Source organism: Dermochelys coriacea, chromosome 6, assembly GCF_009764565.3.
Source record: "Dermochelys coriacea isolate rDerCor1 chromosome 6, rDerCor1.pri.v4, whole genome shotgun sequence".
NCBI classification, from domain to species: Eukaryota; Metazoa; Chordata; order Testudines; family Dermochelyidae; genus Dermochelys; species Dermochelys coriacea.
Window position 1 is genome coordinate 3,684,975 of NC_050073.1, and position 24,037 is coordinate 3,709,011.

General features: G+C 44.3%; 1 protein-coding gene across 2 annotated transcripts in view; it reads left to right on the top strand.

Annotated features, from left to right (window-relative positions):
* Positions 1–19,406, top strand: part of LOC122460773 (caspase recruitment domain-containing protein 8-like) — a 49,021-nt gene extending 29,615 nt beyond the window's left edge. For both annotated transcript variants that reach the window (XM_043517317.1, XM_043517318.1), the window contains exons 4-8: positions 11,505–11,758; positions 13,868–13,996; positions 14,973–15,114; positions 18,511–18,552; positions 18,848–19,406. In XM_043517317.1, the coding sequence (XP_043373252.1) occupies positions 11,505–11,758; positions 13,868–13,996; positions 14,973–15,114; positions 18,511–18,548 (563 nt within the window). In that variant the 3' untranslated portion in view covers positions 18,549–18,552; positions 18,848–19,406. The remainder of the gene's footprint in view (positions 1–11,504; positions 11,759–13,867; positions 13,997–14,972; positions 15,115–18,510; positions 18,553–18,847) is intronic.
* The last annotated feature ends 4,631 nt before the right edge of the window (positions 19,407–24,037 follow it).

Below are 24,037 nucleotides of genomic sequence, written 5' to 3' on the forward strand. Positions count from 1 at the left end.
ACAGTGCATATACTTGTGTTGATGCCATGTCCCCGCTGACCTGTATATTAAACAAATGTGGCCCTATACATGTCACAGATTGTAACTCAGGTATATACCTCGAATTACTTCTGAGTACATGTTTGGCAGCAATAAGTACAGTGAAATGCAGCAATTAGCGGTTTGTATTCACAATTCCAGGCTATGTAGAGTTAAAAATGTCTTAGCACATATTCATCTTCTGGTTTAATTATTGATATAACTGATATTTCCATATAGCACCACAATAAGTGGCTAGCCTTTCCACTTGCTTTCTTGACCACACAACACAAATACGCATCAGTAACCTACAACAGATGTTGAAAGAACAGTTAAAATTTCAAAAACATCTGAGGAATCAATCCAGTCACCTTCCAAGTTTACAGCTATTTCAATTTCCCTCATCACCTAGCTATCTTCCTAGCATCAGGTCACAAAATGCAGTGTCATACAAACCGATTTTTCTTACTTTGGCATCCAGTCTCCGTGTAACCTTGTGGGTTTGTATAAATTTTACTAGAAAAAAAATGGAACACATATTACATGCATGGTAACACAATTACTTTTTCCTCTGTTTGACCATCATGAATGCTGCCATTCTCACATGGAAACTTTTAACATGCTTTGTAAATGGAAGTATGTTAACAAATTGCTTAAAACAAATGTGTGGTAAGCAATACCTTTGAGGAACCATTCTTTGTCTTCCCCATCCTCCATAAGCATGTCATCAACATCACTTGGATCACTGCTTGCAACTTCTGCCACTACACTCCTCTTCTTCTCTGTCTGTGACCTCCACCTTTATCACTTTGCTGTCATGGGGCTTGTGAGATACATCGCCTCCTGTTTCTCCAATCTCTTCTGAGGTGATTGTTTTCTCAGTGTCACCCACAGCAGTTTCCATTTCCATGTTTTCCTGCGATCTATTTTCAGCGCCTAATGTTGGAGGCTCTTTAAATAGTTTTAAGTGGGAGATACTGTACATAGATCCTAAAAGTTTCCCTGAAATGGTTTCCAATTTAACTCTTTTACCCTCAACAGTGGTAACTTTGTGTGGTCATGATAGGCAGGTTGCAGCGGCCCTCCCTTTCTTGTTTTGCTTCTTGTATTCAGTAACATGACACTGTCCCCAAGTGTGGTGGTGTATGCACACCCTGTCCTCAAAGGGGGCTGTAAGGGGATATGTGGACACCACCTTTAAGTCCGCTTGTCCATCTCTGACCTTGCCACTCTGGAATCTAAGGACCAGTGTGAAGTTAATAGCCCTGGTGCTCAGGGCAGCATGGCCCAGCGGCCAGAGTAAATAGCGCAGCTCTTTGGCAAAGGGCAGCGTGGGCTAGTAGCCAGAGTCAATAGCGCAGCCCTTTGGTGCAGGGCAGTGCAGCCTAGTCGCCAGCACCCAAAGGGGCATCAGCAAGGGTTGCTGGTGGCCCAGGTAGTGGGGGCCTCGCTCCATCCTACTCCACCGGGTCCGGACCCAGGGCCGTGGCAGTGGCGGAGTGATCAGTCACTGGCTCAGCAAGGAATCCCACTGAAGCATGCTGAGCTTACCTGGGTGGGAGATACCACTCCATCACCCTCCCTGGGTCACTTCCTACCATTGTCTCTGGTGTGGCAGTCCATGAGGCTTCAGGGTCTCCAGGCTCCACAACACAGGTCACTTCCTGGGGCTCCGCTGGTTGCAGGGGTCGAAGCCGACCTTTGGGACCTCTGATCTCCACAGGCAGGGGCTGTAGCCAGTCCTCAGTGGGAGCTTCCAGCACAGGTCCTTCGCCTCCGGCATCCAGCCCTGAATGATCTGGGCTTCCTCCCTTTATATTGTTGCAGCATCTGAAGCATGACCAGTCCAGCTTAGGGGGCAGGACTTCTGCAGTCCATAATGTGAGTTTAACTCTTTCTTGACTAGTGTGGGGTATGCACACCCTGTCACACCAACCTTGAGTGTTATTCTCCCATGTTTGCAAATCTTAGTTTTGGCATACCGTATTTGTTGTTTTTCTTGTGCTTTAGAAATATTACTAATAGCCAGTTCAATGTCAGCACCATTTCTATAATTCAAATTTATGCTGTACTCTTTGTAGTATTCTTCACTGAGTTCCTCGACATTTGGTGGCTTTGTAAACAAATGAAGAAGGAGTTGTATTTGTAAAATGAACAATCACAAATAACATATGCACCTGAAAGGTGATGGTTTTTAAAGACACTTACCCTGTAATTGTCTGAGACTTGTTCTGGTAATGTTGCTTCAGAGCCATACAGTAGTCGAAAGGGTGATGTTTTGGTTGTTGTTTGGTTTTGAACACAAAGAAAATAAAATGTCACCAAGAAATTCATCCCAATTACTCCCAGTGTCATCAGCCAACTTCCGCAATGGTCTGTAACAAATGGTGATGGATTATTGGAGGGGCTGTCTTTAGTGAGACAAATTATATGGAATCCAAAAGGTATAAGGAGAAGGACATCCTAGTGCATTAATATGATTACTTTTTCTTGAAATGCAAGAAAAGTGGACTTGCAATGTGTACTAAAATTACTTTGAAGATTTTGAAGCAATTTGCAGTTTTTTGCATAGAGTATTCTCCTTACTATTAATACTTGTAATATTCCTAGCCCTAAAATTATCTTTTGATGGATTTGTTTGTATTTTCAGCCAATCCATTGGTTCGTGGGTGATATGGGCTGGTGAAACTACACTGTATTCCCAATTTTTGGCAAATCTCCAGGTTACACTGAAAGAAAATAAGTTAGGCCATAAAAAGGTATGGTGGGTATAGTGGGTAAAAAGAGACTGAAGAATGAAAAGTTATAGCAACTGTGATGGGGCAACCAGCAGTACAGTTTGCTAAAGCTGAGTGGGAGTCCATAGAAACTTGTCAGCAAAAATGCCCATAATGAAAAACTCACGAGGGCAATGAAGCCCCTGTTCACCGTCAACCAGCTGGAAAAAAATCAATGATTTTTAAAAAATTTTTTAAAAACTCAGATTTTTTAAAATTTATATCGGATTTTTTGATAAAATGCTTTTTGAGGAAAAAACCTGTCTAAAGATAGTTTTAATTAAGATACATTATAGCTCAAAGAGATCTCATCATAGATTAGGGATTATAAATTCTAATTCTATAGTATGAAACAATATAATCATGTAATGTTTAAGAAAAGCTTTGTAAATGAGTTCTAATGGTTCATGGATTAGGGACCCAATCTTATGGGGTTGCAAGGGCTTCTGCATAGATTATTTAGGTTAATTTTTCTATCTACCCAATGGGACTCAGTGCTCAGTCTAAAAGATACCATCAGAGATGCTTAGTTTTGCAGTTCTCAAACTGTGGATTTTGTCTCCAGAGATAACATGCGTGTTAATAGCAAAAATGTTTTTAAATCAATAAATAATATATAGAGGTGAGAAATAACAGACCTCAACCTTATAGTCCCTCTGCAAATTTGTGTACACAGAGTCCATCCCTTACCTCTCTCTAAAAGTGCAAAGTTTCAAAAAGTTCAATGAATAGAAGATTGTTAGGGGCGGAATAGATCTGGGCAAGAAGAAGAAGTCTGGAGATAAATGTGAGATGGGAGGGACAGGCAGTAGAAACAAAAGTGAAATTGTTTGAGCAGCATATTTCAGAAGTCTTGAGATCTTTCTGAGTGTAGCCTTCATTGATTTGAGATCTACTATACCATTCTCTCACTAGAAGGGAAAACCTATAATGGCAGCAGGCTGTAAAAGAGAGCCAGTTTGGGAATATTTTAATGAAGTTCCTCCACCTGTGGGTAAGACAGGCATGCATGCAAAATGCAAACAGTGCAACAAAGAAATGCAAGGCCTGGTTGCCTGAATGAAACAACATCATGAGAAGTGTTCCTTCTCAGGAGGAAGCTGCGTTGAAGATGATGAAAGGAACATGCAGGATCTTCAGGTTGGTAAACTTTTTTATTTCATACTTCTTTCTTAAGGACTGCCTGACTTCCTTTGGACTATTCTTGAATTCTCATGTTCGAGCAAAAACTATAGTTGTTACTCAGTGGTACTATCATTTTAGATGCAGTTTTGATAAAAAATAAATAGCTGAAATGGGCAGATTTTCCTTTTATAATTTCACCTTTAAAGTAGTACTGAGTGTCAGTGAATGCAATGAGTAATACTAAATGAGCAGTATGGTAATAATAATTAAACAACTGCACTGACTTATTTTCATTTGGTGGAAAAAACAGAGGAGAGATTTATATACACACACACAGAGAACATGAAACAATGGGTTTATCATACACCCTGTAAGGAGAGTGATCACTTAAGATAAGCCATCACCAGCAGCAGGGGGGGGAAAGGAGGAAAACCTTTCATGGTGACAAGCAAGGTAGGCTAATTCCAGCAGTTAACAAGAATATCAGATGTTTCAGAGTAGCAGCCGTGTTAGTCTGTATTCGCAAAAAGAAAAGGAGTACTTGTGGCACCTTAGAGACTAACAAATTTATTAGAGCATAAGCTTTCGTGAGCTGTAGCTCACGAAAGCTTATGCTCTAATAAATTTGTTAGTCTCTAAGGTGCCACAAGTACTCCTTTTCTTTTTAAGAATATCAGAGGAACAGTGGGGGGTGGGGTGGGAGGGAGAAATACCATGGGGAAATAGTTTTACTTTGTGTAATGACTCATCCATTCCCAGTCTCTATTCAAACCTAAGTTAATTGTATCCAGTTTGCAAATTAATTCCAATTCAGCAGTCTCTCGTTGGAGTCTGTTTTTGAAGCTTTTTTGTTGAAATATAGCCACTCTTAGGCTCTTAGGCTCGTTCACCTGCGCATCTACCAATGTGATATATGCCATCATGTGCCAGCAATGCCCCTCTGCCATGTACATTGGCCAAACTGGACAGTCTCTACGTAAAAGAATGAATGGACACAAATCAGATGTCAAGAATTATAACATTCAAAAACCAGTTGGAGAACACTTCAATCTCTCTGGTCACTCGATTACAGACCTAAGAGTGGCTATACTTCAACAAAAAAGCTTCAAAAACAGACTCCAACGAGAGACTGCTGAATTGGAATTAATTTGCAAACTGGATACAATTAACTTAGGCTTGAATAGAGACTGGGAATGGATGAGTCATTACACAAAGTAAAACTATTTCCCCATGGTATTTCTCCCTCCCACCCCACCCCCCACTGTTCCTCTGATATTCTTGTTAACTGCTGGAATTAGCCTACCTTGCTTGTCACCATGAAAGGTTTTCCTCCTTTCCCCCCCCTGCTGCTGGTGATGGCTTATCTTAAGTGATCACTCTCCTTACAGTGTGTATGATAAACCCATTGTTTCATGTTCTCTGTGTGTGTATATAAATCTCTCCTCTGTTTTTTCCACCAAATGCATCCGATGAAGTGAGCTGTAGCTCACGAAAGCTTATGCTCTAATAAATTTGTTAGTCTCTAAGGTGCCACAAGTACTCCTTTTCTTTTTGCGAATACAGACTAACACGGCTGCTACTCTGAAACCTGACTTATTTTGTTTAGGAGAATCCATCCTCAACATACAGGATTGTGAAGACTATCCACCTTCAAGATCACCATCATTTTCTACAGTTTCAGAGTTGTCTGCCAATGATAGTGTTTCAGTCACATTATGTATGTCACATAGCCACAGTTATATCATCTGTAACAAAAAGAAAAAAAATCTCCATCATCCAGAAACAACCACAGAAAATTTTGTGATAAGAACCAGCAGATTATAAAAAAAGGTAATTGATGAAAAAATTGCCTGGTTTGTTTGTGCAACAAACTCTCCTTTCCGTATGATTGAAAACCCACACTTATTAACATGGTTCAGTCATTAAGACCAGGATACAGTCCACCCAACAGAGTAGATGTTGCAGGTAAATTGCTGGATAAGAACATAAAAATGGCCCTACTGGGTCAGACTAAGGGTCCATCTAGCCCAGTGTCCTGTCTTCTGACAGTGGCCAGGGCCAGGTGCCCCAGATGGAATGAACAGAACAGGTAATCATCAAGTGATGCATCCCCTGTTGCTCATTCCCAGCTTCTGGCAAACAGAGGCTAGGGACACCATTCCTGCCCATCCTGGCTAATAGTCATTGAGGGACCTATCTTCCATGAATTTATCTAGTTCTTTTTTGAATCCTGTTATGGTCTTGGCCTTCACAAGATCCTCTGGCAAGGAGTTCCACAGGTTGACTGTGCATTGTGTGAAGAAATACTTCCTTTTATTTGTTTTAAACCTACTATCTATTAATTTCATTTGGTGACCCCTAGTTCTTGTGTTATGAGAAGTAGTAAACAACACTTCCTTATCTACTTTCTCTACACCAGTCCTGATTTTATAGACCTCAATCATATCTCCCCTTAGCCGTCTCTTTTCCAAGCTGAAAAGTCCCAGTCTTATTATTCTCTCCTCATACAGAAGCTGTTTCATACTCCTAATTATTTTTGTTGCCCTTTTCTGAACTTTTTCCAATTCCAATATATCTTTTTTGAGATGGGGCGACCACATCTGCACACAGTATTGAAGATGTGGGCATACCATGGATATATGTAGAAGGAACATGATATTTTCTGTCTTATTATCTATCCCTTTCTTAATTCTTCCCAGCATTCTGTTCACTTTTTTGAATGCCACTGCACATTGAATGGATGTTTTCATAGAACTATCCACAATGACTCCAAGATCTCTTTCTTGAGTAGTAACAGCTAATTTAGACCCCATCATTTTATATGTATAGTTGGGATTATGCTTTCCAATGTGCATTACATTGCATTTATCAACATTAAATTTCATCTGCCATTTTGTTGCCCAGTCACCCAGTTTTGAGAGATCCATTTGTAGCTCTTTGCAGTCTGCCTGGGTCTTAACTGTCTTTAGTAATTTTATATCATCTGCAAATTTTGCCACCTCACTGTTTACCCCTTTTTCCAGATCATTTATGTATATATTGAATAGGACTGGTCCCAGAACAGACCCCTGGGAGACACCTCTATTTACCTCTATCCATTCTGAAAACTGACCATTTATTCCTACCCTTTGTTTCCTATCTTTTAACCAGATACTGATTCAGGAGAGGACCTTCCCTTTTATTCCATGACAGTTTACTTTGCATAAGAGCCTTTGGGAGGGACCTTGTCAAAGGCTTTCTGAAAATCTATAGTGTAAAATCTACACTATATCCACTGGATCCCCTTGGTCCACATGCTTGTTGACCCCTTCAGAGAATTCTAGTAGATTGGTGAGGCATGATTTCCGTTTACTAAAACTATGTTGACTCTTTCTCAACAAATTATGTTCATCTATATGTCTGACAATATTTTTTTTTATTGAAGTGTATGAAAGAAATTGAACAGTGTGCAAAAGGTTTGGAGGGTAAAATTGTTAACCTGAGTCATGATGGGTGGAGCGATGTCCACAATGATCCTGTTGTACGTGCTTGTGTGACAACAGAAGAAGGGAATGGCTTCCTTACAGAAACAATTGATACATCAATTGCACACACAGCAGAATACTTACAAGAAGTAGAAGTAAAAGCTATCACAAACTGTGGGGAAAAAATTCAAATGTGTAGTGTGCAGCTTGGTCACAGACAATGCTACAAATATATCCAAGATGAGAAGAAATTATCTGAAGAGAGTGAAGAGAGTCCCAAGCTAATAATATACAGGTGCAGTGCTCATTTGATGCACCTCTTAGCCAAAACCTTCAGTGTTCCAGAAATAAAGGCTAATGTTGTAGAAATTGCAAAATACTTCTGTAACAACCCCTTTGCAGGAGCAGCTTTGAAAAAAGTGAGAGGAAGCAAGCTAACTTTCCCACAAGATGTGCGATGGAACTCAGTAGTGGACTATTTTGAGCACTATATCAAGAACTGACCTAATCTGATGACAGTTCATGCATTGCATGAACAAAATCATGAAAAAATAGATGGCCCTTTCACAGCCAGTGTTCTCAACACTGGGCTTAAGAGAAATGTTGAACACGTGCTGAGTACCCTGAAGCCTATTTCCGTAGCCTTGAACAAAATGCAGGGAAACAGCTGTTTTATTGCTGACGCTGCTGAAATTTGGAAGGAACTGAGTGAGATCTTAAAAAGAGAAATATGCAATGACAGAGTTAAATTACAAACATTAAAAAATTAATGGGACAAGCACTATCTCCAGTTCATTTTCTTGCAAATATTCTCAATACTCGGTATCAGGGTCAAACCTTAATTGCTGAGGAAGAGGAGTTGGCTATGACATGGACATCCAGCAATCATCCCTTCATAATGCCAATTATAATAAACTTCAGAGCTAAGGGTGAATCATTCAAGAAATATATGTTTGCTGATGATGTTTTAAAGAAAGTCACACCAGTGAACTGATAGAAGTCACTTAAGCACTTGAATTCAGAGACTGTTGAAGTGATCATCTCACTTTTAACAGCAGTAGTTTCTTCTGCCAGTGTATAAAGAATATTTTCTTCCTTTAGACTAATTCATTCCAAACTGAGAAATTGTTTGGGACCTGAAAAAGCCAGAAAGCTTGTTTTTCTTTTCCAGATTATGAACAAACAAGAAAATGAAGGTGAAGACGACTGATTTAGCTACAGAAGCCACTATTTTACATTTCTCATGTTGACCTGGCTGATATTGTGCATTAAATTTTTTTTTTTAAATATTTCATTTAACTATTTTAGTTAAGAACAATTTTAACAAAAACAAACCTGATTTAAAAAAACCCCTTGAATGTTTAACTAAATTCAAAAATTCATATGCTTGTTTTGTTAAAATATTATCTGTCTGCTGCTGAAGAAAAAAATCCAGAATAAATAACGTTGTTGTTTTAGTTAAATAAAACAATTTAAATGTCTGTCTGGTGATGTTCTCCTCCTAATACAGCATGGCAAGAAAATCCTCCAAATATTAATAATTTACCTGTTGAATTGGAGATAGTTCACCTCCCAGTGACTTCATAAATATCTGCTTCAATTACCTTTGGTAAATGAAATAACCAAACAATCATTCATTTTCTGATATAGATGTAAAACTAATCTGAAAAGTTTACAGAATAAATCACTTTAAAAATGTATAGCATGTATCTTCTAAAAATGAAACCTACACCTCTCTCTGAGTTGTGAAAGATATGTATTAAGGTTATAACAACCAACAAAATGCACTTTTATGTAGAAATCCATGATTAAATCAAGTTTTCCTGACTAGTTATTTAAATCATGATTTAAATCAATTTGATTTAAATCAAATCCACCCTGCTGTCAACTATCTGTGACCTGAAAGTGTGGTTGAAGACATAGTCAAAAACAACCTCAGAAATAAGTATTTACCTCATTATTGAATTCTGACCCACGATCTGTCAGTATATACTGTGGACATCCAAATCGCATTATAATTTTGTATATTTCGTTTGCCATCACAGATGCTGACTTATTTAGAAGTGGAAATACTTCAACCCATCTTGTAAGATAGTCTGTGGCTGTCAGTATATACTGGTATCCCTTCTTTATTGTGGTAATGGCCCTATTAAATCCATTCCCACCAATTCAAAGGACCGACTGACCTGTATGCAAGAGAGCTGGTTGGAGTCATACTTTGGATTTCTCTTATTTCATTTTCTCAATAAGCCCATAAGTAGTAAGCATACTGAACACTGATGTGATTTCCATGAACACACTCTCAGAATCTAATTTCCATTTTTAAAAACACAACAAAAAGAAATAAACAAAGTCAACGAAAAGCAATACAGGAATACTTGTAAGAAAAATGAAACAATAACAAACCTGCAGAAATATGCCACTGCAAGGAGCAATAGAGTTCACTGTTGCACTCCGCTGTGCCACTCACATGCATTGCATTCATTGCAAATTAAAGGCCACATTATGTAGCAATGATAAAAATGGATAATGATAAACAATTATCTTTGACTCTCTCTTTATAAGATTTCTTAAGTTTTTAAAGGAAGTGAATGAGACTTGACATCATGTATATGCAATCCACACAAAACATTCCTAATGCTTTGACACTGTCCCCTTTGATAATCAGAGAAGATGGGGAGGCATCAAGTGCGGCACTTAAGCAGTGATCAGATATTTTCAAAGTCATAGATTCATTATAAGGCATATGCATATAAAAGATATCTGAATACAGAATGGGTCATCCTGCCTTTGGTAAAGCGGGTGGGGGTTTCAATATCTGACTACAGTATAAGTGGATGTTGGAAAAAAAATTAAACTACAAGTAATTGCTCAATGAACATATATGGACTGTTGTTTGTAGGATACACTGGATAACGTACTTGAGAAATAAAGATACATTTTAGGTTTTTTTCGTAATATTTACATTTCATACGCTTTTGTCAGGTAACTGAGAAATGCATTGTTACAGTGCCTACATATGTAGGTAAAGGAGATTTTCTTGGAAATGTGAAGAAAATTGTGATCCTAATCCTGGTCCCAGTGAAGGTAAATTTAACACTTCAAATAATCCCAGTGTTGGAGGATCAGGACCATCATGTATTTGCTGAAGATTCCTTTGTGTTGTGTGTCTTTATTACATGAGAAAAAAAATTGCTCACCTTCCAAAGAAAAGTTTGCAGCAAATCGACACAGGTTAAGTCTGCCTGCTTTATACATTTCTTCAGGATATGTGTTACTCCTCTTATTTGTGCCTTTAAGAACCGAGCCCTGGGAAGCCCATGCTGAGAGGTACTGTCTGAGGAGAAATAAAAAAAGGCCACTCCACCCCTTCTCCTACTTTTGCAAACACTGGTGTCTCAGTCCACCAGGGTAACTGTTACCCCCTCTGCCCCTGCCTGTGCTGGGATTTTTCCCTCTGTCACCATCTGGCAGTGCCTCATCCCTGGGCTTAACCCCGGCTCCTTTCCCCTCATCCCTGATTTTGCCTTCAGCTACTATCCTAACCCTGCCTCCAGCTGCTTGACCCCCAGCAGCCAGTGAATTCCTGCCCCCTGCTCAGACCCGGCCCCCCCACCCCGATTTTCTCCCTTTGCCCTTTTTTAACACCTGTAAAAAGCAGTCTGCAGAGTTTCATGCCAAATAAAGGCAGGGTGAAGGGTAGTTGCCTTTAGCAAATGTTTCTGAGCCTGCTCAGCTCCTGTATGCATGTGGAGTGCACTGGCTCTTTCACCTCTCAAAGTAATTTACAAAGAATGACTGGACTATGAGATTTGGTTATGCCCCAGGAGTGTAGATTTTATAGGACTCTGCTCCCGTTTCCAGGATCAGGAGATATCCGGGGGTTAATACACAATCAGGTGAGCAGTGGGCTGAGATGTCCTTGGGAGTTGGAGGGTCAGGGCAAGCAGTGGAGGGAAGGTGCCAGAGGGACCTTGTGAAGGTCAGTGCAGAATCCAAGCCACCCATAGAGCTACAGGGATGGGTGTTTTCAGAACTCAGGTGAACAAACTGCCTCTCTGACAGTAAGAGAATGAGAACAGGCTAACGGAGCCTCGTTTGCTTTGTGACCCACTGACAGATGCCGACAATTCCCGGATGCAGATTGCCCATTTCATCGATGAAGGGATGACCATGGAGAACCCAACGCAGGTGAGGTCGTTCCACGCTGTGCTGGAGAACCCCAGCTTCTCTCCGATTGGAGTGATTTGGAGGCGGGAGAATTCTGATCAGCGAACTCAGATCCATTCCATTGTACTGCTCTACCAGGCACAAAAGAGAGTTAATCTAACCCTCTACCTCTACCTGATACCTGATGATGGCTCACGGGTCAAGGTAATCAATAGTGTGAGCCTTATGGGAACACACACTTACCCTGTTACAGTTTAACTCTCTCAGGGACAACGGGGCTGTTGTGAAGCACAAAACACACACTAGACACTTTGCCCAGAGACTAACTCATTATTGCTCTTTCACTTAATCATACAAAGCACAAGAGAGCACAGATCATATAGAAAATAATAAACATCTTTGCTGCAACGCCCTCACTAGCTCACCTTTCCCTTGGGAGAACATCTGGGCTCAGGAAAACAGGTCTTGCAGCTGCTCTATTCTGGGTGGCTTCTCTCTCATCAAGGCTTCTTCCTCAGCTCACGTGACCTTCCCCTTTCCTTCCCAAAGATTCCTGTGGGTCTCCCTAGCTTATATGCCCCCTTCTAACACCTGCTTTTCTTTGTTCTGTTTCCTGGTAACTTTCAGCTGCTTAAAAACTGCCCCCACAGACAGAGGAGGAAGTATCTTTTCTCTTGGGATGAAGTTGCTCTTTCACATAACTTTTGTGCAGTCATTATCATTGTCCTTAAGTACCTTCCTCTTATATCTGTTCTGGGAGGATCTGACCCAGCCCTGCAAGCCCATGGTGGGTCCACATACAGGGTGGCATTAAGACTGCCACAGTTTTCCACAGTAACATTTCAGAATAGCTCCATAATATCAACCGGAATTCATAAGTTGTACAGACAGAGCCCCCATCTTATCACAACTCTCATGGGGTGAGCTGGCCATTAACAAGGTCTGGGGCCCACCTCCCCAGGTGAATGGAATTAAGAGGAGAGTCACTAGACAGAGTCATGTGACCCAATCAGGCCGGTTAAGGGAGATACACTGTCTTTGGGCAAAGGGGAAGCAGATCATAGAGACTACAAGGGAGAGTAGACTTGGGACCATTGCTTCATCCAGAGATCAAGGGCTGGTAATGTGAAGGAAGAGGCATTAGGAAGAAGCCAGGCAGTCTAGATTATGGGGCAGACATCTGGTTGTTTAGGGTTCTGAGAGTTGGGAAGTCACAGGGGTGGGAGGGTTTGGGTTTGGGTTCCCCCTGTGTTGCCACCCTGTGCAGGGGACCAGCTACCTGTAGGAACAAGATGAAGATGAAGGGACTGAGGAGAGACCAGGAGGGCTAGAAGCTGAGCCCAGATGGGCTGGATGAATATTGGGAGATGACAGACCCTCAGAGGAAGGATTGTTTCTTGGGTGAGACTGGGGTGGAAGATTTGTGTGTTGTTTCAATTCTTTGGTTTAAACCTTGGGACTATCTGGAGGGTTAAGTCATCTCAGTGACATAAAGCGTTGGATGCCACTGTGGAGAGAGGGAAACTGGGGGCACACGTCGGGAAACTGAGGTGGGGCAGGGTTCAATGCTGGGTTCAGAGGGACCTTTCTACAGTAACTGAGAACCAACCATAGTGTACAAATGGTGTGATCCGCATTCACCTGCTATCATATAATAAGGAACATCTCACAACAGGGCAATCAGCTGTTGAAAGATAACTGGCCAAGGAGAGCATAGTGAAACATTATTGGACACTGGTTGTATGTAATTTTACTCTCAGGAGGTTGATATTCCACTGGGGAAATTATCTCCTACTTTTCACACAAAGCATGAGAGAGTGAGTTATGCTCTGTCCCGCTCTGTTCTGATCACAAGTTCTGTGCTCTGGTAATTCTCAGATAACTAAAATCAAAAACTACAACCACCTTGGCTTGTTCCCTCTGACATCTACAGACTTAAGCATCAAGACAAGCTAGAAATAAACAGGTTCTGTAACTTAGATGAGTAATAGGAAATAATTTCAAACAACAAATCTGAGTAAATCAGTCTGTTCTCAGTCAATTTATAAAAGAGGGCAAAATCTGTCTTATTCAATTGATTGCTACAAATTACAGTACCTTATTGTCAACATGAAAATCATGAACATTCTCCCCAGATCACAGTCCTAGTCTTAAACCCGGACAGATTTTCTCCTTTCATTTTTAACAAAGACCCTTCTCTCCAAGGCTGCTGTGTAGGAGGAGAATGGGAATTGAGACCCTGACAGCTCTGGCTGAGGGATTGCTGTAGTATTTTCTTTTTCTATCTCCCCGACACGACTGTCCTTATGACAGGCAGTTGAGGTCTATGAAGAGAAGTGCCGGTCATGGTTTGTTTCTAAATCTCATTTCACCTCTAAACCCTTGTGCTTTGGCTCTCGCTGCATTGTGTCCAGTCCATCGGAGATAACAGTAACACCCAAGGTAAGTAAAATTATGGAAGTGAACATGCAACTCAAGAGCGCTGGGCTGCAGGGATGTGGGCAAAGCACTCTCCTCTCTGAATCAGTGCTGACTCCGACGTTCTAATGTGGTGCAAGGGGGTCTGTGCTGCAGGGAGCAATGTGGGGGGGCTCAGTATGGGGGGGTGCTCTCTCCTGCTGACTCCAATGCCCCATCCCAGCACTAAGGGTCACTGTGCTGCTGGGACTGCAGTGGTTGGTACAGTGGCTAGAGTAGAGTCCTGGGAGTCAGGATTCACTGGTTCTATTCCCTCCAACTTTCTGTGTGCCTCAGTTTGCCATCTGTAAAATGGGGATAATGATACTGGCCTGGCTTAGTAAAGAGCTTTGGGATCCATGGAAGGAAAAGGGAGTGTATCGTATTAGGTCAACGCTACGGCAGTAAGTCGATCTAAGGTATGCAACTCCAGCTTCGTGAATAACATAGTTGGAGTCGATGTACCTTAGGCCGCATTACTGCAGGGTCTACACCACGGTGGGGGGTTGATGGGAGACACTCTCCCATCAACTTACCTTACTCTTCTCATCAGGGTAGAGTACGGTGGGGGGTCGACTGGAGAGCGATCTGCGATCAATTTGGTAGGTCTACACAGACCCGCTAAATCGACCGCCGGTGCGTCGATCTTGGAGCATTGTCCTGGCTGTAGTGTAGATGTAGCCCTAGTGTGTTAATGTAACCAGTCACAAAGCCCGAGTACTGAACACTGATGTCAGATACTTAGTGAATAATGCACAGGCTACCAGTTGGTTCCGTAGCATAGTGGCTGAATATTTTCAAACATATTCACAGATGCGGGCTGGCTGGAGAATGTTTTGTGGAATCAAGTCTTCTATGACCAGCTCTGACTAACACGCCTCGCCCCCTTTCCCATCCCGGCTTGCTTGGGTTGGAGGTGGTGAGTGGGTCACCCCTAATATCACACTTGGTTTTCCTACAGGAACCGCCATTTTTGGATAAAACTGCAGAAGCTCTTCAACCATTCACAGAAATCCACACCAAGGATGTGAAGGAGGAGCTGGAGCTCAGCCTGGTAGAGAAAAAGGATGGGAAGCCGATCTGGGAGGCTGTTATCAGACCAGGTAGGCTCAGCCTGGCAGTGGGGAGATATCTGTGTAGGCAGCCCTCAGCCAGCATCTCTGATGATGGCTGGCACACATCTTCTGTGCACAGCGAGGCAGGATTTGGCAGTGTGTGAGGGGACTGGCAAATAGATGGGAGAGGCAGAAGGGTACAAAACTCAAGTTTACTGTCCTAAATCTGTAGCCAATGAGAGCTTCACTGCTGTCCTGCTGCTGCAAACCGTGAACACTTGAAATTGTACAGTGACCACAGGGATATAGCACTCACCTTCTGCTGTGGGCAACCCCAGGAATGAAGATGAATCCCCACTAGCTGTAAGGTGTCTAGGGCTGTTGCTAAATGTATAACCAGTTGTTGGACTACACTTGTGGTTTGTTATGAAAAATATTCAAGAAACCTGTTACCAGATATACCTGTTACTTTGGGGTACACTCATTTATTAGGGTTACTCGTTTGGGTGGGGGGGTCCTGTAATTCTATCAATGTACTGCTTGTGTCACTTGTGTTTTCATATGGAGCTCTATTTCTCCCTGCTGCAAGTCCCCTCCCAGTGGAGCTATCTTGCTGGACCTAGGTTCCCCAGGGCTGGGTTCCTTCAGCCCCAGACTCAGATGAAAACACACACACACACACACACACACACACACACACTAATAGAACAAGTCTGTGTGGACCGGGTCAATCAGCACTTCCAAGCTGCCACCCTTATATGCCACAGGTACCACACTGGAATAGAGTAAGCCTGAGCAGGCTGGGTCAAGCAGCACTTCCAGGCTGCCACCATTGTATATCACAGGTTCAGCATGTCCCTATCCCCTCTTTCACATTACAGTTCTGGTAGTAACCCATCTGATGAGCAAACCCCAGAGTAGTTTGGGCGCTACAGGGATCTTTAGCTTAGGTAAGAGGAGCGTTGCTGCAGAGTAAATGGGGAAGCCAAAAACACAAAAGAGTAAAGTTCAGAGAGAGAGGGAGGGAAGCAACCAGCTTAACCATAAAAGTTATATATTGAATAATAGTGATAACCACACAAGGAGAGCCTAAACCAACATAACAGTTACATTATTAAAGATTACTAAATTCAGATATAGAAAACTATATCGGAGAAAACTATAGTTGTTTATGGGTAATCTGATGACTCAAGGGTTTTGTTTAGGCTAGATAATAGGAACGGATCACTCCTGGCTATGGGTGGTCCTTCAAGGGAACTCACAATGCATTTAGGTAGCTTCAGTATTTTGGATATCAATCAAGGATTCATTACTAGAATTGGTCTGATAACGGCTGAGCTGGGGGTGTGCAGGTGTAGTAGGTTCATTAACATCTGTAGCAGAGATCCCCCAGGATTCAGTGCTTCCCTGCTTTTCTCGTCCCAGGGTTCAGTGTGGTTCTTGCCTTGGAATCTCTGTTCTCCATTCTGTATGCTAATGGAGATGCCTCCCTGTCCCATCTTTGATGCAGATAAGGCTAGGGGAGTTGCCTTAATCCTGTCACCCTTGTCAGGAGGGGTTTAGGTATGTCTCCCACTGCCTTTTCATTGCTTTCTGTAAGTCTTTCTTCTGATCAGTTTTGGTTCAAGCAGAGGCTGGGTGGGGGGGGGTCCTTGGTGAGTCAGACAGGCTGGATACTGTGCTCTGGTTCCCAAAGAACACAGAGCTAACTGGTATCAAATCAAATAATCCAACTTAACCAAATATTTATTATAGTCATATATGGCCTTTTGGGAAGTGATCTCACAAAGTTGACCTTACACAGTGGGTTTGCTTCAAAGATACACCCCCACATCAGCCATATTTCCAATATGGTTGTTTACAAGTGAAAAGCACCACATATGTCTAAATCGTAGATTATGGTTGGAAGAGACCTCAGGAGGTCATCTAGTCCAATCCCCTGCTCAAAGCAGGACCAACCCCAACTAAATCATCCCAGCCAGGGATTTGTCAAGCTGGGCCTTAAAAACCTCTAAGGATGGAGAACCCACCACCTCCCTACATAACGCATTCCAGTGCTTCTCCTAGTGAAATAGTGTTTCCTAATATCCAACCTAGACCTCCCCCACCGCAGCTTGAGACCATTGCTTCTTGTTCTGTTAAGTTGGTGCCAGCTTTGTCTTTATATTTCCTTGTAACTTTCCCATATCTCGGTTTTAATACAGCATTCCAAAGCAGTTGTCCATGAAAGCACTTCCTAAGCTTGCACTAGGATATAGAACGAATGTATCTTGTCTTTGATAGGCTCTTTATTCGCTTTTATCAAATACTTGTTACAACGTATTGTGGGAGGCACAGCTTAGCATGGGTGAACAGAACTCTGGGAAGAACATAATCCATTTGGTTAACAGAACTGCCCCCATGCTGGGTGTAGCACAGGATAAGTACTCACGACCTGGCTATCAAGGCCCATCATGATACACACGCATCCGATGAAGTGAGCCGTAGCTCACAAAAGCTTATGCTTAAATAAATTTGTCAGTCTCTAAGGTGCCCCAAGTCCTTTTCTTTTGCAAATACAGACTAACACGGCTGCTACTCTGAAACTTGAGCAGATATGATTCCTACTAGCAGAGGGCAGGAGAGCACAAAACGCATAGCCGGTGCACTGTAATATATAAGACAAAGCCCTGAATATCGGGACTGTCCCAATAAAACTGGGACATCTGGTCACCCTACAGCAGTGGTGCTCAAACTTTTTCAGTCGCATCCCCACTTATCAGTAACTGAATCTGTCCATGCCCTCCCTCCATTACTGCACAGCCAAGGCTTCCTCAGCACCAGAGCTCGGACTAGGCAGAGCTGGGGGAGGAACTGGGGATGGGGAAGGAGCTGGGGCTAGAGGTGGAGCTAGTCTGCTGGTGGAGAGGGAGTGAGAGCCGAGCTAGGCCTGGACCCAGAGCAGGACTGGGACTGGGGGAGAAGTGAGGTTGGAGGTGGAGCGGGGCTGGATGCCTGGCTGGTACTCCCTCCATGCCTCTTGTGGTGGCTGGCACCCCTTCCCCTCTGCGTGCCCCCCAAACATTGCTCCATACCCCTCTAGGGGGTTGCACCCCACAGTTTGGGGACCACTGCATTACAGGATGGGGACCAGCAGCATTCATATCTTTAGGCCACCTCAGTGTGGAGTGAAGTCTTCCAAGTTCAGACTCAGCAGCTTCGGTGCTTCCTTTTTCCTGAAAACTGGGGACTCTGTATGAGAGGGATCCTCAGGGATAGAGCTCAGACCAGATTCTGATCTCAGAAACTCCATTCACATGAAGTGGAGTCAGGGTCGGATTCTGATCTCAGTGACTCTGGTGTAAAACTGAGTCCTCAGCGCCTCTCAAGCCTATCAAGTGTAAAATGGCACCACGTGACATATTAGTGAAAAGTAAACACCTGCTGACTCCCTTTTTCTTCCAGAGGACCTGACACCTTCTGTTTCATCCATTAAGATGTGAATAGGTGAGTAGGGATTCACAGAGCTTCAAATACCAGTTTCTAAATCCAGTTCTTCTCTCAAACAGGCTGATTTCTCCTTTCTGAAGCAAAGAAATCAGGTGGAGAAATCCCTATTAAGGTCTTGTCCACATGTTGTTCAGCATTGCTGCCCCAGCGGTGGCTGCATTCTGGCACTGGGTGAGCAATCCCTCTGTATCCAGACTGCCAAGTGCTGGGTTGAAACTCACTAGGGAAGTGTAAAGATTTATGTTAGCAAACATGCCAACACACCCCGATTCATTCTCTCTCTTCCACTCAGACACACATTTTGTTGACCAGCACCAAGAACAGCTGATCCTGCAGGTGACTGCAGTGGACGGCATCCTAGATTCACTGCATGGCCCCATTCTCGACAGCGAACAATACCAGATTGTCAGAGCCGAGAGAACCAACCCGGAGAAGATGCGGAAGCTGTAGAAGCTGGTCCCGAGCTGGAATGCAGACTGCAAAGAAAAGCTCTACCAGGCTCTGAAGGACAAACACAGACACCTGGTTGACAAACTTGAAGGGAAATAGATGGAGGCAGCTTTTCCTCTTCTCAGAGGTTGTTTGCATTGGGAAGGGTTAATCCACAGGTTTTTGATGCAAATCAGGTAACTCACAATATGCAAACCGCAATAATAGTGTGTACATGGGACACCTGTTCCATGTTTTAATTTGCATCGTGTATACACAGCAGAGGCTTGCTGTGTACTAAGTGTGCAGGATTCTCAGAGGGTATCCCACATGCCTTTGCCTTGGCGCTGAGCATTCTGCATTCTGTGATTGTTCTTGCTGTGAATTGTGGGATACATAGCTGAAGCTGGCTGGGTTAAATTTAAAAAAAAATAAAAAATCCCATAGCTCTGTGCCATATGCTGGCAACCGGGAATTCACAGATGCCGCTTGGGCTATGGTTCAGCTGAATGAATTTGGCTTTGGATGTTGCCTGCTGCACTACTACACACATGATAATAGAAGACAGATTCCTGGAGCAGCTTCGCAGCAAGTCGCGCCATTTCTGGGCGCAGGAAACCAGCACAGATCAGTGGGAAAGGATTGTTCTGAAGACCTAGAGCAACTACCAATGGTGAGAGAACTTCTGGATGGGGAAGACAACTCTTTTTTGAGGTATGCGCTGAATTAACTCTGGAGCTGCAAAGGCACCAACATGTGGACAAGCAGGTTGCCATTGCCATCTGGAATCTGGCCACCCCCAAATAATACCAGTACATAGCAAACCAATTTGACCTAGGAAGGTCCATTGTTGGGGCTGTTGTCATGCAGGTGTGTGATGCCAAGGAAAAGGTACTGTGGCACTGGGTTCTAAAGCTTGGTCATACTGAGGAGATTATTGATGGCTTTGCAAAGATGGGTTCCCAAACTCTATTGGGGCAATTGATGGATCCTTTATGCCTAATATTTGCCTCCCCTCCTTCCCCTTCACCCGAGTGTAGAATTTATAAACAGAGGGGATTTCTCTATGGTGCTCCAAGGCCTGGTTGACCACCTGGTATCTTTACAGACACGAATGCAGGGTGGCTGGATCCATGGCAATAGGTTCTTTTCGACCTCTAGCCTATTTATCTTATTGGAGAAAGGACTGCTTGCCCCCAGGAACACGATGGACATTGCTCCAGTTATCCTGGGAAACCCAGTTCATCCTCTGCTTCCCAGTTAATGAAGCCATTCACAGGCTGTTTGGACAGAAGGAAGGAGCTGTTTAACTCTCACCTCAGTAGCTGCAGAATGGAAGTGGAGTGTGCATCTGGACATTTGAAAGAGAGGGGGCGCTGTTTGTAGAGTAGGCTGGAAGCAGTAGAAAAAAGCATTCCAATGATTATAGCAGCATGTTGTATTTTGCACAATATTTGTGCAGGGAAGGGTGAAGGCCGTAGAGATGGGTGGGAAGCTGAGGTGCAGAGACTTGTGCAGAGGTCTGAGCAGCCAGCAAGGCTTCCCACAGAAAATGGAAACAGCCGGGGCAATATTGTCAGGGATGCCTATTTGCTCTTATCTTGAGTTCAATCCTGATAATGTGCAGCTGTATATCCAGCTGTAAACCTGTGGAGAGGAGGGTGGGGAATGAACTGTGAGCCATGCAGTTTTGTTTATTGGTGGTGGCAGAGGGACATTGGGGCAATCCTTGTTTTACCTTATGTCTTGGTTGGGATTTGGTTAATAGTCGACCAAGATGACCATGGAAGGTCAAACCCAGGAACCTTCTGCGTGGGATCCAGCACAAGGTGCTTATTTTTAAAGTCTTGTTTAGCCCAATCTGCTTTCCAAGACTCCTTCTGATGGTAGCCTGATTGCATGAGCCTAAAAAAATATTCCCAGAAAGGCTTGTGGGACTTAAGACGTTGCGGGTCGGGGTGGGAGGGAGTGTTGTCAAGGTCTTAGTGAATAGGAAGACATCCATCAGTTATCTCCCATGAGTGACTGATATTGCAACCACGTACCATATCTTGGGGACCATCTTGTATTAAATGAATGAATGTTCTAACTACCATCCTGGGCTTGGGCTAGTGTCTGCTCCCTGGGGAGGGTTACTGTAACTCCACTAGGAACTGCTGACAGGGGTGAGGGGCAGTGTTCCCTCTAATTTTTTACGTCCATGTGTGGAATGGATTTTGTTATGTGCACCAATATGAAGGTGTTGTGACACATCACCTTCATATTGGTGCACATAACAAAATTCATGTGGTGGGGCCAAGGGGTTCGGAGTGGGAGGGGGCTCAAGGCTGGGACAGAGGGTTGGGGTGGAGGAAGTTGAGGGCTCTGGCTGCGGATGCGGGCACTGGGATGGTGCAGGGGCTGCGGGCTCTGATGTGGGGCTGGGGATGAGAACTTTGGGGATACAGGCTGCCCCGGGGCTGCGGTGGGGCAAAGGACTCCCCCCAGCCCTCTCTCGCTGCAGCAGCTTGGGACAGGAGGAGGGGCTCCTCTTCCTGGCTCCAGCAGTCCTGGGCCAGGCCAAAGGAGGGGCGCCTCTCCCCTGGCCGAGGCAGGTCTCTGCTGAGGGAGAGGTTCCCCTCCCCGCCCCAGCCATGCAGCTTAGAGGGAATTTAGTTGAGAGGTGATTCCTGCAATCCCTGGGATTGTAAACGGCTCCACAGAAGTACCAGCCCCGGGATGGTTTGCTCAAACTTGTTCAAACAGGTACTAGCGATCAAAGAGACAAAGAAAAGGCTTTTGGTGTGAAAAGGCCAGCTTGAATTGAACTCTGATCTACATGAGAAAATTAGGTCTGTTTAAATACCTCACTCAGGGATGTGAAAAATCCATACACCTCTGAGCGATGTCGTTAAGCTGACCTGAACCCTGATATAGGCTATGTCTGTACTACAGCTTATGTTGTCAAAACTTATGTCACCCAGGGGTGTGAATACCCCCCCCACGAGTGACATAAATTACGCTGGCATAAATGCTCGTGTGCACAGTGCTATCTCGGCGGGAGAGCTTCTCCCACCAACATAGACTCTGCTCTTCACAGAGATGGTTTAACTATGAAGAGAGATTGAAGGATGGGGCTGGAGCAGACAAACCCCAAGATCTGAGGAGAAATAGTTGTGGAAGTCCCTAATGAGAGCTGTTTCAGTGGAGTGGAAACAGTGGGAGCCAGAATGCAATGGTCCAAGATGGAGCTGGAAAAAAGGAATTCAATATATTAGTGGTAGACAGTCCATTTGTCGAGTTTAGAGATGGAAGAGAGGAGAGAGATGGGACAGTAGATGGAGAGGCAGGCAGGATTGAGAGCTGGTGTTTGATAATAGGAGAGACTGTGACAAGCTTGTATTGTGAGAGGAAGGAGCCACAGCAGGAGTTTGCCTGGGACTGGTAAGTATCCGAGTGTGTGTGTTTGCTTGCTGAGGAAGTATCCGAGCGTGTGTTTGCTGGGAGGGCAGGGAGAGAGCCTGAGTGAGTGTCTGATTGGCTGCTAGCCTGCAGGGGGCGGGCATTAGGGTGTCTGTGTGTTTGCGTCAGGGAAGCCTGGCTGTTTAAAAATAGCCAGAGCCTCGCGAACCAGCTGAGCGGCAGCGGAGCAGCGGGGACAGCAGAGCAGCTCACAGCAGGAGTTTGCCTGGGAGTTCGCCTGGAGTGAGCCCAGTGAGGCTTACATCTTGCCAACGTCTCTGAGGAAGCTCATAGTAGGTAGGTGATATGGAAGGGGGGGGTTCAGCTATTGTGACCTGCACTGGATGTGCCATGTTTGTCTTTCTTCCACAGGACAGAAGCGACTTTGTCTGTACAAAGTGCAAGCTGGTCTCCATATTGGAAGAGAAGATTGAAGGTCTGGAGCAACAGGTAACGACCCTGCGTTGTATACGAGAGACTGAGGATTTTCTGGACCAAACTCAGGATAGCCTTCTAGGGGCACAAAGCTCTAAAGATATAGAGCAGGTTGCACAGAGGAGCCAAGAGGCCAGTGAAGAAGCTTGGCAACATGTGACCTCCAGAAGAGGTAAGCGGAATGTCCGGGTTCCAGTAACACAGACACAGGTAACTAACCGCTTTCATGTTCTCTCCACAGGTACCATTGCGGAGAGTGGACCAGATGATAGGTCTGGGGGGAGAAAGCAGAAGGAGACTCCGCTGGTTGGGAGGCATGAGATGCGATGTCCTGAGGTTGGGGGTTCCACGACCACCACTCCCAAGAGGAGAAGGCGGGTGGTGGTGGTCGGGGACTCTCTCCTCCGGGGGACTGAGTCATCTATCTGCCACCCTGACCGGGAAAACCGAGAAGTCTGCTGCTTGCCAGGGGCTAAGATTCGTGATGTGACAGAGAGACTGCCGAGACTCATCAAGCCCTCGGATCGCTACCCCTTCCTGCTTCTCCACGTGGGCACCAATGATACTGCCAAGAATGACCTTGAGCGGATCACTGCGGACTACGTGGCTCTGGGAAGAAGGATAAAGGAGTTGGAGGCGCAAGTGGTGTTCTCGTCCATCCTCCCCGTGGAAGGAAAAGGCCTGGGTAGGGACCGTCGAATCGTGGAGGTCAACGAATGGCTACGCAGGTGGTGTCGGAGAGAAGGCTTTGGATTCTTTGACCATGGGATGGTGTTCCATGAAGGAGGAGTGCTGGGCAGAGACGGGCTCCATCTTACGAAGAGAGGGAAGAACATCTTTGCCAGCAGGCTGGCTAACCTAGTGAGGAGGGCTTTAAACTAGGTTCACCGGGGGAAGGAGACCAAAGCCCTGAGGTAAGTGGGAAAGCGGGATACCGGGAGGAAGCACAGGCAGGAATGTCTGAGAGGGGAGGGCTCCTGCCTCATACTGGGAATGAGGGGCGATCAACAGGTTATCTCAAGTGCTTATATACAAATGCACAAAGCCTTGGAAACAAGCAGGGAGAACTGGAGGTCCTGGTGATGTCAAGGAATTATGACGTGATTGGAATAACAGAGACTTGGTGGGATAACTCACATGACTGGAGTACAGTCATGGATGGTTATAAACTGTTCAG